This window comes from Hyaena hyaena, unplaced genomic scaffold, assembly GCF_003009895.1.
Source record: "Hyaena hyaena isolate Hyena2069 unplaced genomic scaffold, ASM300989v1 scaffold_61, whole genome shotgun sequence".
Taxonomy (NCBI): domain Eukaryota; kingdom Metazoa; phylum Chordata; class Mammalia; order Carnivora; family Hyaenidae; genus Hyaena; species Hyaena hyaena.
In genome coordinates, this window is record NW_024080693.1 from 217,474 (window position 1) to 230,292 (window position 12,819).

The following is a 12,819-nucleotide window of genomic DNA, read 5'->3' on the forward strand; positions in this document are numbered from 1 at the left end:
AAAAAAAAAAAAAAAAAATCAAAGTTCTCAGTATACTAAAAGGATACTCCTAAATACTGTGTAGAGATTACATTTTTTAAAAAATTATACGTAAGGGGCGCCTGGGTGGCTTAGTCGGTTAAGCGTCCGACTTTCGCTTAGGTCATGATCTCACGGTTCGTGGGTTCAAGCCCCGCGTCGGGCCCTGTGCTGCCTGCCAGCTCAGAGCCTGGAGCCAATTTCAGAGTCTGTATCTCCCTCTCTCTCTGACCCTCCCCTGCTCATGCTGTCTCTCTCTCCTAGAAATTAATAAAAATATTAAAAAAAAATTATATGTAATGATTCAAATAATGTGGTTTTTTTTTTTTTTTTAAGTTTATTTCTTTGTTTTGAGAGTGGGGGGAGCACGAATGGGGTAGGGGAGGAAGGTGAGGGAGAGAAAATTCCAAGCAGGCTTGAATTCACAGACCATGAGTAAGACCATGACTTGAGCCGAGATCAAGAGTTGGGACACTTGGGGTGCCTGGGTAGCTCAGCTAGTTGAGCGTCCAACATCAGCGCAGGTCATGATCTCACAGTTTGTGAGTTTAAGCCCCATATCAGGTTTGCTGCTGTCAGCCCGCTTCAGATCTTCTGTTCCCCATGCCCTCTTTCTCTGTCCCTCCCCTGCTCTTGCTTGTGCTCTCAATCTCAAAAGTAAAAGATTAAAAAAAAAAAGAGTTGGACACTTATCTGACTAAAGCACCCAAGCACACCTGTGTTTGTTTTTTACTTTTTAAGTAATTCAACCCAATATGGAGCTTGAACTTACAACCCTCAGATCGAGAGTTACATGCTCTTCTGACTGAGCCAACCAGGTGCCCCCTAAATTATGTTTTTAAAAACATACAATTGCAGAGCACCTGGGTGGCTCAGTTGGCTAAGTGTCTGACTCTTGATTTCCACATCAAGCTCTCCACTGACAGCACAGAGCCTGCTTGGGATTCTCTCTCTCCCTCTCTCTCTCACTCTCTGTCCCTCCCTGTGCACATGCACATTCACTCTCTCTCAAAATAAATAAACTTAAAAAAATAAATAAAATTAAAAAAATTAAAACATAATTTTTACCTACATGAATGCTTCCAAATGCATAAAAAATAAGTGCACACATGTACCCCAATGTTCATAGCAGCACTCTCAACAATAGCCAAAACATGGAAAGGGCCTAAGTGTCCGTCAACTGATGAATGGATCAAGAAGATGTGGTTTATCTACACGATGGAATACTACATGGCAATGAGAAAGAATGAAATCTGGCCATGTGTAGCAACATGGATGGACCTTGAGGGTGTTATGCTGAGCGAAATAAGTCAGGCAGAGAAGGACAAATAAAATATGTTTGCACATATAGGAGGATTAGGAGGAACTTAACGGAGGAACATGGGGGACAAGAAGGGGGGAAACGGTGGGGGAAAGGGAGGGAGGCAAACCATGAGAGACTCTTGAATGCTGAGAACAAACTGAGGACTGATGGGTGTGGGAGGGAGGGGGAGATGGGCGTGGAGGAGGGCACTTGTGGGGATGAGCACTCGGTGTTATTTGGAAACCAACTTGACAATAAACTATTAAAAAAATAATAAGTGCACATAATATATTAAAATCTTAGCCTCTTAGGGCACCTAGTAGCACAAGTGTCAGCTCAGGTCATGATCTCATGGTCTGTGAGTTCAAGCCCCACATCATCAGGCTCTGCACTGATGTTATGGAGCCTGCTTAGGATTTTGTCTCTACTTCTCTCTGACCCTCCCCTGCTTATGCTCTCTTTCTCAATCAATGAAATGAAATGAAATGAAATAATGAAATGAAATGACATGAAATGAAATAAAATAATAAAATAAAATAAAATATTAGCCTCTTGGTTTGGGGACTATTACAGATTTTGGTTTTCTCATATTTCCGAATATCTTCCAAACTAACATGTCTTACTCTTATAATTAAGAAGAACAATAAAAGAAAATGTGCCTTTACCTCAAAATCTGTTCCTGACAAGCAGCAATTCTCTTCATGAATTTGTAAAATATCTTATCTCCACTTTTAATTGTGGCCTTCTCATATTTTTCATCACCATCGCCAGGAAGACTAAGAAAAGCAAAAAATGCTTTTGAGTGTCTATATCCAGAGAATTACAGTATTTAGAAGAGTAAACAAATTAATGGACACAACTTAAAAATAAATTTAATACCTTGTAATATCTAATTATTACATTATATTATGTAATATTTACATAATATTACGTTATTGTATGTAATCCCCTGCCCACCCTTTTCCCAAGCTCTGCTCCCCAGCCATTTTCAACTCTGGGATAATTATCTGCAATTTTAAAAGTCCTTATGCCCACTGACTCTCTCCATTTCTTTGCCCATTATGGATTATTTCCAGACTCCAACAGGTCTACAAGCACTCCAACATTATTCTGAAAAGCTTACAAAGGAAATGGCTCTGGTAAAAAACAAAAACAGGTCATCTCTCCAACATGCTATTACAATTCTATTATAATGGTAAAAATGACCATTCTTATTTCTTTAGAGAGCTTTGGTTTATAAAGCCTTTCAAGATCTACTCCCTCATGTGACTCCTAAAACCCTCTGATGAAGCAGCCAACAGAGATGCCAACATGACTCTCATTTAACTGATGAGAGCCGAGGCTCTGGGAGGGTCTCTGAAGTTCTAGGCTAGCACTTGAGTCACAGACAAGACTCAAATAAAGGGGGGGCGGAGCATTTTTCTAACTCACCTGTCTAAGCTATATATTTAAAAACAGAAAATATTGGGGCGCCTGGGTGGCTTAGTCGGTTGAGCGTCTGACTTTGGCTTAGGTCATGATCTCGCGGTTCATGGGTTCGAGCCCCACGTCGGGCTCGTGCTGACAGCCAGCTCAGAGCCTGGAGCCAATTTCAGAGTCTGTATCTCCCTCTCTCTCTGACCCTCCCCTGCTCATGGTCTGTTTCTCAATAATAAATAAACATTGGGGCGCCTGGGTGGCTTAGTCGGTTAAGCGTCCGACTTTCGCTTAGGTCATGATCTCGCGGTTCGTGGGTTCGAGCCCCGCGTCGGGCTCTGTGCTGACAGCCAGCTCAGAGCCTGGAGCCAATTTCAGAGTCTGTATCTCCCTCTCTCTCTGACCCTCCCCAGCTGTCTCTCTCTCTCTCCTAGAAATAAATAAAAAATATTAAAAAATATATACATATTTTTAAAAATTAAAAAAAGGAGGGGGGCCTGGGTAGCTCAGTCAGTTAAGCGGCTGACTTCAGCTCAGGTCACGATCTCACGGTTAGTGGGTTCGAGCCCCGCGTCGGGCTCTGTGCTGACTGCCAGCTCAGAGCCTGGAGCCTGTTTCAGAGTCTGTATCTCCCTCTCTCTCTGGCCCTCCCCTGCTCACGCTGTCTCTCTCTCTCTCCTAGAAATAAATAAAAATATTTAAAAAAAAAGAATTACTTCTTCAAAAAAATAAATAAACATTAAAAAAACCACACACACATACACACACAGAAAATAAAGAGATAGTAAACACACGCTCTTCCATAAAAGTTGGCAACCTTAACTTCTTTGTTCCTTTTCTTGAGGGTACTTATAAACAGAGCATAGTGTTTTCAAGCTACCTCCAGGGCTGGTAAGATCCCTTGTCTCTGTTCCCCTTTCTCATCCAAGAGAAGTGAACAGAAAGGTCCTACACACGCAAGTTCTGCCTGAAAGTTTTCCCAACTACCAGAATCAAACCAAAGGGCACCTACCATGGCAGCTGCCCGGTCAAGTCACCTGTCACCCTCAGTAGCACACATTCTCACCTTTGGGAAAGCAACTGTTCCATATCCATTCCTTCTTTCTGTTGATATTCCCTCAGAAGGCTACGAGCATGGTCTAGACTGACAAAGTCCCCGTAGTCATCCTCATCTACAACACACATGTAGTAGGGCAGGAACTGTGGCGCCTGGGAAAGCAAGGCCATCTCTTCCCCGGGAGAAACAGAAGGAGCAGCGCCCACGGCACTATCCTGCAGGTGGAGCTCTTGGAGCCGCGCGGTACAGTCCGTGTCCCTGGCACTGTGGGTATCACTTCCAAAATCCACGGTAAGCTGTGGTGGTGGCACCTCCTCACTGTCACTTCCCCAGTCATCCGCACCTTCACACCAATCCTCAGCTGCAAGGCCGTTTTCCTGTTTCTGGAAAAATATCAGCGAATGAAGGCCAGGCTCACCTGGGTGAGCTATTCCCTTGGCTTGAGCTACAAATCCCTTCACTTTCCTGAGGAAGCCTTCACACCAGCACCTTCTTCTCTTGCACACTCTGATTCAACTTTCTGGACCCCATTCACTCAAAACCACGTTGGAGGTGGCAGAAAATTGTCTTCCCTCTTCAGGGCCGGTGTGGCAAATGTAGCACAGTGGTTTCTTCAACCATCTATTCCAAACTCTTTCAGTTGTGCTTCATGTACTGCAGAAGCTGGCAGGAAAGAACTACATTTCCCAGACTCCTTAGCGGCTAGGGTTCCAGGTATAATCAGGGTTCCCTTAATTAGGTCCACTAGGGGGACATAAACTTGAAACAGAATGAAGAGAGATGCCATGAAGCAAAAGTCTGTACATAGATATAGACTATATATCTGGATATAAAGCAAGGATCTGGAGGCAAAAGATTTGACAAAGGTATCTTCCAGTTCACCAGACGACCACTCAGCTTTCTGACTGTAGGTGGTACAGCAGCTCCTGAAAAGGCCAGTTCTCAGGTGTCCTTCTGGAGGTCACTCCTGGAGTCACCCCCTCCAGACTATCCAATGTTAGTAAAAACCTAATTCTGTTTCAACTTTAAAAGTTCTGTGCTTTTCTTTTTTTAAAAAAAATTTTAAAATGTTTTATTTATTTCTGAGAAAGAGAGACAGCGTGAGCAGGGGAGGGTCAGAGAGAAAGGGAGACACAGAATCTGAAACAGGCTCCAGGCTCTGAGCTAGCAGTCAGCACAGAGCCGGATGCAGAGCACCAACCCACGAACCTGAGATCATGACCTGAGCCAAAGTTGGACGCTCAACCGACTGAGCCACCCAGGTGCCCCAAAATTCTGTGCTTTTCTATTACCTGTAATTGAACCCTGACAAATACAGGCAGATACCACATCTTAGTCTTTTCATTCCTGATACTACTGGTATTATGCCTGGCACGTGTTAAGAACTTAGTGTATATATAAGGTGACATCTGAGGCAAAGGGAAGCTGAGTTTTGTTCTGCAGCTACCAACTTGCCTTACTTTCTGATTTCAACACATTCAGGTTTTTTCTTATTAAGTTTTTTATATACATGTACACATATCACAGTAAACATATGTACTATAAACACACACAACCATATAACTATATACATCCATACTTTTCCCCAAACAGAAACATCAGCGAGTTACATGCCTCAAGGCCCTCAGTGTACATTAAAAGAAACAAGGAACAAAATCTTAAGAAGATTGCACTTCATGGTTCAGAAAGGCGCAAAAACCATTCCAATGTACTTCAAAGACCACTGCTTAAAGTGTGTCTTCAAATACATTCTGGAAAACACCCTCAAATTACAGCAAATGATAATACGCTGGTCACAACCGGTTTACCTGAGCGTCCTGCGCCTCTCTCTCTCCCATCTGCAGGCACTGGGAGCGGAACACCTTCCAGCTTCAGGGTAAAAATAAACGGCAGTGAGGGTGCAACGCAGATCACCAGCCAGCTGGTGCGGCCACCCGGCGTGGCGGGTGCGGCCCCCAGCTCCCACCCACCTCGCTTAAAATCCGGGAGGCCGCTCCGAACTCCCCCGCCTACCTGCGCGCTCCGCCGCCGCCGCCGCACCTGGGGCGGGGACACGCGAACACGTACAGCAGCCGATGAAACGGGGAGCCTTCCAGCGGGCAGTACACTTGCACGACGAGGGCCAGAGGCTGCCTGCAACGTCCACACACTGGCCTCGGCGCCCCCACGACGGGCAGGGCGTCCTGAGGACAGGTAAGCGCTCAGACCCGGGGTCGGCCCAGGGACCTCACCGGCTCCCGCCGACCCCAGCGCCTTCCGGCGCCCCACTCACCGGAAGGCCGCCCAGCTTGCTAGCAGTCCAGGCGCCCGACCCCGTGGGGCGGCCGTGCACCGCAGTGTCTCGAAGCCCGAGCAGCACTGGCTTCCGGACGGCCGCCATGACGACGAGGCGCCCACGTGGAAAGGCGAACTACGGCAAGCGAGACCGTGCGCCTCTCCGCGCATGCGTCTCGCTGCGATTGCGACGCGGCCCCGCCCCCTTGAGCTCCTTCAGTGATGACAGGGGGCTGCTGCTATTGCGGGCTCAGAATCCGGGAGCCCCAGAGAGTCTATGCCTTCAAATGCGCTAAGGTAGAAGGTACGCACCATCTGCTTTAAATTGGCTTGCCAAAAAATTTTACCTGAAGTGGAATTACAGTATTATCATTAAGATACACACACAAAAGCCTTTAATTTTAACAGGGACACTTCAAAATGCTTATAGAGGAACGGTTGACATTTGGTGTCAGGCACAGAGATGTATTTTGTTTTAATTTTTAATGTTATATTTATCTCTGAGAGAGAGAGAGAGACAGACAGACAGGGTGAGTAGGGAAGGGTCAGAGAGAGGGAGACACAGAATCTGCAGCAGGCTCCAGGCTCTGAGCTGTCAGCACAGATCCCGACGCGAGGCTCCAACCCACGAACTGTGAGATCATGACCTGAGCCAAACTCAGACGCTTAACCAACTGAGCCACCCAGGCGCCCCCAGAGAGATGTATTATATTTCTTTTATATTTTGGAATTTTATGTAATCGTTTTTTCAAATGCCCGTGGCACAACCTAGGTGAATTTCAAAAACATCATGTTAAGTGAAGGAAGCCAGACACAAACGGCCACTTTCTGGAAAAGGTGAATTTCGAGGAATGAAATCAGGTCAATTGTTACCAGGGTTTGAGTTTAGGGGGTAAAGATTGACGAGAAAGGTGTGCCAGGAACCATCTGAAGTGATGAAAATGCTGTATATTGGGGACACCTGGGTGTGTCAGTCGGTTAAGTATCTGATTTTGGCTCAGGTCATGATCTCACGGTTTGTGAGTTTGAGTCCCTCATTGGGCTCTACACTGACAGGGCAGAGCCTGCTTGGGATTCTGCCCCTCTCCGACTTGCACGTTCTTTCTCTGTCAAAATAAATACAACTTAAAGAAAAAGAAAATGCTGTATATCTCAACTCTGGTGGTTGCGTGACTATGTATTTGTCAAAACTGCACCCCAAAAGAACACCTTCTTTTAGGTGTTCATTTTACTGTATGTATGTAATACCTCTATAAACCTTTTAAAAACACATGTTGCAACAGCACTATTTTGGTTTTCATACAATAGCATGAAAAGGAAATGTAGATGGGGTTCCTGGGTGACTCAGTTGGTTAAGTGCTGGACTCTTGGTTTAGGCTCAGGTGGTGGTATCATGGTTTATGAGGTTGAGCTCTGCACTGACAGTGTGGGGCCTGCTTGGGATTCTCTCTCTCCCTCTTTCTCTGCCCCTCCCCTGCTCCTGCTCCCTCTCTCTCTCTCTCTCTCAAAATAAATAAATAGGGGCGCTTGGGTAGCTCAGTCAGTTAAGCATCCGACTTCGGCTCAGGTCATGATCTCACGGTTCGTGGGTTCGAGCCCCGCATCGGGCTCTGTGCTGACAGCCAGCTCAGATCCTGGAGCCTGTTTCAGATTCTGTTGTCTCCCTCTCTCTCTGACCCTCCCCTGTTCATGCTGTCTCTCTCTCTCTCTCTCTCTCTCAGAAATAAATAAAACATTAAAAAAATAAACAAAAAGTAAAATAACAAAAAAAGAAGAAAAGGAGGTGAAAGAAAGGTCGTATTAGACCACTGACAGTCTGATAGCTTTAAAAGGCACTGTGAAGGCTGACCTTGGTGTTCACTTCAGGTCTAGCCAAACAGGCTGGATGACTTGGCAGATACTTGTTATTTTAGCTATGTTTCTCAGGAGATTATTTCAATTATTGCAAAAAGAACAACCTTCATAATTGGTATTCCTGCAAACACAGCAAGATATCTTCCAACAGTTACTGAGCTTTCTCAATGTCAGTCATCTGTTTTTACATAACACTACCTACTACAGTCTCTTGATCCTAGGGTGATCTCAGTATGAAAGCTACTTAAGATGATTTTTCAAGATGATAATCGCTGCCACATTCTGGAATTCCAGAGGCAACTTAACATCAAATTTGACAGAGACATTTTTTTAAAAAATTTTAATGTTTTATTTATTTCTGAAAGAGAGTGAGAAAGAGAGAGACAGCATGAGCAGGGGAGGGTCAGAGAGAGAGGGAGACACAGAATCTGAAACAGGCTCCAGGCTCTGAGCTGTCAGCACAGAGCCCGATGCGGGGCCTGAACCCATGAACCGTGAGATCATGACCTGAGCCAAAGTCAGACGCCTAACCGACTGAGCCACCCAGGTGCCCCAACAGAGACATTTTTGTGGGGTCTTTGGAACGGTGCAACAAAAAGGTGCTTGCATGTGTGGGATTTGAAGTATTCCACTTAATTAATGATTTTATAGAGTTTGGACTTCCCTGACAGATTCACACACTTCACTGTTATGATACAGGTTTTATTTATTTATGTGTGTGTGTATGTGTGTGTGTAATCTGTACCCCCAAAGTGGGGCTTGCACTCCTGACCCCAAGATCAAGTCACATGCTCCACTGACTGATAGAGCCAGGCGGGGGCCCCAGTTTGTATTTACTTGAGCAAGTACAGAATGAAGATGTTGAAAGCTGCTTGAATCTCACCCTGAAGAGCTGTTTATGATGGTTCATTTTATGTATCAACGTAATTGGGCTAAGAGATGCCCAGATAGCTGGTAAAACATTATTTCTGGGATTGTCTGTGAGGGTGTTTCCAGAAGAGAATAGCCTTTCAATGAGTAGATGGAGTAAAGAAGAGCTGCCCTCACCTGTGTGGATAGGCATCACCACCAAGGCTGTTGAGGGCCCTAAGAGAACAAAAAGGTAGAGGAAGGGAGAATTCTTTTTTTTTTTTTTTAATGTTTTATTTATATCTAGGAGAGAGAGAGACAGCGTGAGCAGGGGAGGGTCAGAGAGAGAGGGAGTCACAGACCAAAACAGGCTCCAGGCTCTGAGCTGGCAGTCAGCATAGAGCCCGACACGGGGCTCGAACCCACGAACCGCGAGATCATGACCTAAGTGAAAGTCGGACGCTCAACCGACTAAGGCACCCAGGCGCCCCATGAGAATTCTCTCTCTTGAGCTGAGACATCCATCTTCTCCTGCCCTCAGACAGCAGGTCCTGGTTCTCAGGCCTTCAGACTCCAGACTGAAATATACCTACCTCGGTTTTCCTGGGTCTCCAGCTTGTAGGTAGCATATGGTGGGACGTCTCAGCCTCCATAATCACGGGAGGGATTTGGAGCCAATTCCCATGATAAATCTCCTTATATAGAGATTTATATCTATGGCCTGTTGGTTCTGTTTCTCTGGAGAACCCTAGAAAATATACTGTTGAAGAAGTCACAGCAAGTGGCAGCCACAGGACAAGTGGAAGCCACAAGTGAGAGTGCTGGTGATGGGGGGAGAGAGTATGCCAGGGCCAAGGGACGTGTGGCCAACTGACATGTGCCAGCTCCTCCTGTGCAGGGCAAGACGTGAAACTTGGCTGCTGGCCTAGAGGAGCAGCCTCTAAGAACTAGGAGGCCTTTTTTTTTTTTTTAAATGGTTTTTTTTTAAAATTTATTTCTAGGAGAGAGAGAGAGAGACAGCGTGAGCAGGGGAGGGTCAGAGAGAGAGGGAGTCACAGACTGAAACAGGCTCCAGGCTCTGAGCTGGCAGTCAGCACAGAGCCCGACGCGGGGCTCGAACCCACGAACCGTGAGATCATGACCTAAGCGAAAGTCGGACGCTTAACCGACTAAGCCACCCAGGCGCCCCCTAGGAGGCCTTTCATATGAAGCCAAGTGAGCCTGAGAACTCTACCACCTAGGATTTTTCTCTCTGCAGACTTTTTAGTGCTTCTGATGGGAACAGGCATTCATCATGAAAAAGCTGCTAGAACTGATACCTGAATTCAGCAAAGTCACAGGATATAAAATCAATGTACAGAAGTCAGTTGCATTTCTATACACCAATAATGAAGGAGCAGAAAGAGAAATCAAGGGATAGATCGATCCCATTTACACTTCAATCAAAACCCATAAAATACTTAGGAATAAACCTAAGCAAGTAGGGAAAAGATCTATATGGTGAAAACTATAAAAAGTTCATGAAAAGAAAAGCTTGTGAAAGAAAACAGATATAAAGAAATGGAAAAACATTCCCTGCTTGTGTATTGGAAGAACAAATACTGTTTTGTTTTGCTTTTTAATAGTTATTTATTTAGAGAGAGAGAGAGAGAGATAGAGTGCGAGTGGGGCAGGGGCAGAGAGAGAGGCACAGAGAGAATTCCAAGCAGGCTCCAAGTTGTTAGCACAGATCCCAATGTGGGGCTCCATCTCATGAACCATGAGATCATGACCTGAGCCAAAATCAAGAGTCGGACACTTAACTGACTAAGCCACTCAGGCACCGCAGGAGGAACAAATATTGTTAAGAAGTCTATACTACCCAAAGCAATCTACACATTCAACGCAATCTGTATCAACATAATACCAAAATTCTTCACAGAGCTAGAAAAAAAAAATTCTAAAATTTGTATGGAACCACAAAAGACCCCAAATAGCCACAGTAAACTTGGAAAAGAAAACCAAAAGTGGAGGCATCACAATTCCCAACTTCAAACTGTATTACAAAGCTATAGTCATCAAGTCAGTATGGCACTGGCACAAAAACAGACACATAGATCAACGGAACAGAATAGAGAACCCAGAAATGGACTCCCAAATGGATGGCCAACTAATCTTTGACAAAGCAGGAAAGATTATCCACTGGAAAAAAAGTCTTTTCAGCAAATGGTGTTGGGAAAACTGGACAGTGACATGCAAAAGAATGAATCTGGACCACTGTCTTACACCATCCACAAAAGTAAACTCAAAATGGATGAAAGACCTAAATGTAAGACAGGAAACCATCAAAATGCTAGAGTAGAAAACAGGGCACAGCAATTTCTTACTAGACAGGTCTTCAGAGGCAAGGGAAAAAGAGCAAACATGAACTATTGGGACCTTATAAAGATAGAAAGCTTCTGCACAGTGAAGGAAACAATCAACAAAGTTAAAAGGTAACAGATGGAATGGGAGAAGATATTTGCAAATGACATATTGAATAAAAGATTAGTATCCAAAATGTATAAAGGATGTATCAAACTCAACACCTAAGGAACAAATAATCCAGTGAAGAAATAGACATAAGATTGAACACTTTTCCAAAGAAGAAATCCAGATAACTAACAGACACATGAAAAGATGCTCAACATCATTCATCATCAGGAAAGTACAAATCAAAACCACAGCAAGATACCACCTCACACCTGTAAGAATGGCTAAAATTAACAACTCAGACAACAACAGATGTTGGCAAGGATGTGGAGAAGGGGAACCCTTTTGCACTGCTGGTGGGAATGCAAACTGGTGCCGCCATTCTGGAAAACAGTATGGAGTTTCCTCAAAAAAATTGAACAGAGTTACCTTACAACCCAGCAATGGGACTCCTAGGTATTTATCCACAGGATATAAAAACGCTGATTCGAAGGGGCACATGCACCCCAACGTTTACAGCAGCACTATCAACAATAGCCAAATTATAGAAAGAACTCAAAACGTCCACTGCCGGACGAATGGATAAGGATGTGATGTATATATACAATGGAATATTACTTGGCGACCGGAAAGAATGAAATCTTGCCACTTGCAGTAACATGGACGGAACTAGAGTTATTATGCTAAGCAGATTCAGTCAGAGAAAAACATATATGATTTCACTAGTAGAATTTAAGAAACAAAACAGATGAACATATGGGAAGGAAAAAGAAGATGAAAACAGAGGCAGACAAACCACAAGAGACTCACACAGAGAACAAACTGAGGGCTGCTGGAGAGGGGGGAGTAAGCGGATGGGTAAACAGGCCGTGGGCACTAAGGAGGACACTTGCTGGGATGAGTACTGGGTGTTGTTATATGTAAGTGATGACTCACTAAATTCTATTCCTGAAACCATTATTACACTCTATGTTAACTTAGATTTAAATTAAAAAAAAAGAAAAGAAAAGGCCTTCACTTATCAGCTGTGTTAAGAAAGGAAGTGGATTAGCAGGGGCCTCAACAGAGCTAGACCATCAAAGATCATTTTTATATCATCTCTACAAAAGTAGGGAGAGGAGTGGGCATTTGTTTTTGGAAAGGGAAACAAACAGAAAACAAAAAAGCCACCATTAGAAAGAGAAGCGCTGACAATTTCCGAGTAGCATTTTAAGCAGACAGTTAAACCTATATGTATGGTCACATTCCGTAATCAGGGTATTGCTCCCTTTGAATCTTCATGGGTGCCATTTGTCGTCTTAGAGCTTTCCTTGTCTTAAGGAAGTCATGTGACCAACCCAGAGTACAACCCAGAAATGGGAGACCCAGGAGAGAATGGGGTGAAGGCAGCTGTGATGACAGGGTCGAGGGGGGCAGGGCTTTTGTGAAAGGGGCACCAGTTTCCAGACCCTGTACAGTGACCTAGGTTGTATATCCCGGAAGCTCAGCCTCCAGCCCGCCCATCAATTCTGCTCATTGACTTTTTTTTTTTAATGTTTATTTGTTTTTGAGAAAGAGAGAGACAGAGTGTGAGCAGGAGAGGGGCAGAGAGAGAGGG

At 44.6% G+C, this 12,819-nt stretch overlaps 1 protein-coding gene across 1 annotated transcript in view; it reads right to left on the minus strand.

The window, feature by feature from the left end:
• PDCD2L (programmed cell death 2 like) overlaps positions 1 to 6,193 on the minus strand; it is a 28,911-nt gene extending 22,718 nt beyond the window's left edge. The window contains exons 1-5 of the mRNA XM_039231967.1: positions 6,067 to 6,193; positions 5,808 to 5,977; positions 5,603 to 5,663; positions 3,804 to 4,177; positions 1,987 to 2,097 (exon numbers count right to left, since the gene is read on the minus strand). Of these exons, the coding sequence (XP_039087898.1) occupies positions 1,987 to 2,097; positions 3,804 to 4,177; positions 5,603 to 5,663; positions 5,808 to 5,977; positions 6,067 to 6,174 (824 nt within the window). The 5' untranslated portion in view covers positions 6,175 to 6,193. The remainder of the gene's footprint in view (positions 1 to 1,986; positions 2,098 to 3,803; positions 4,178 to 5,602; positions 5,664 to 5,807; positions 5,978 to 6,066) is intronic.
• Between the last annotated feature and the right edge of the window lie 6,626 nt (positions 6,194 to 12,819).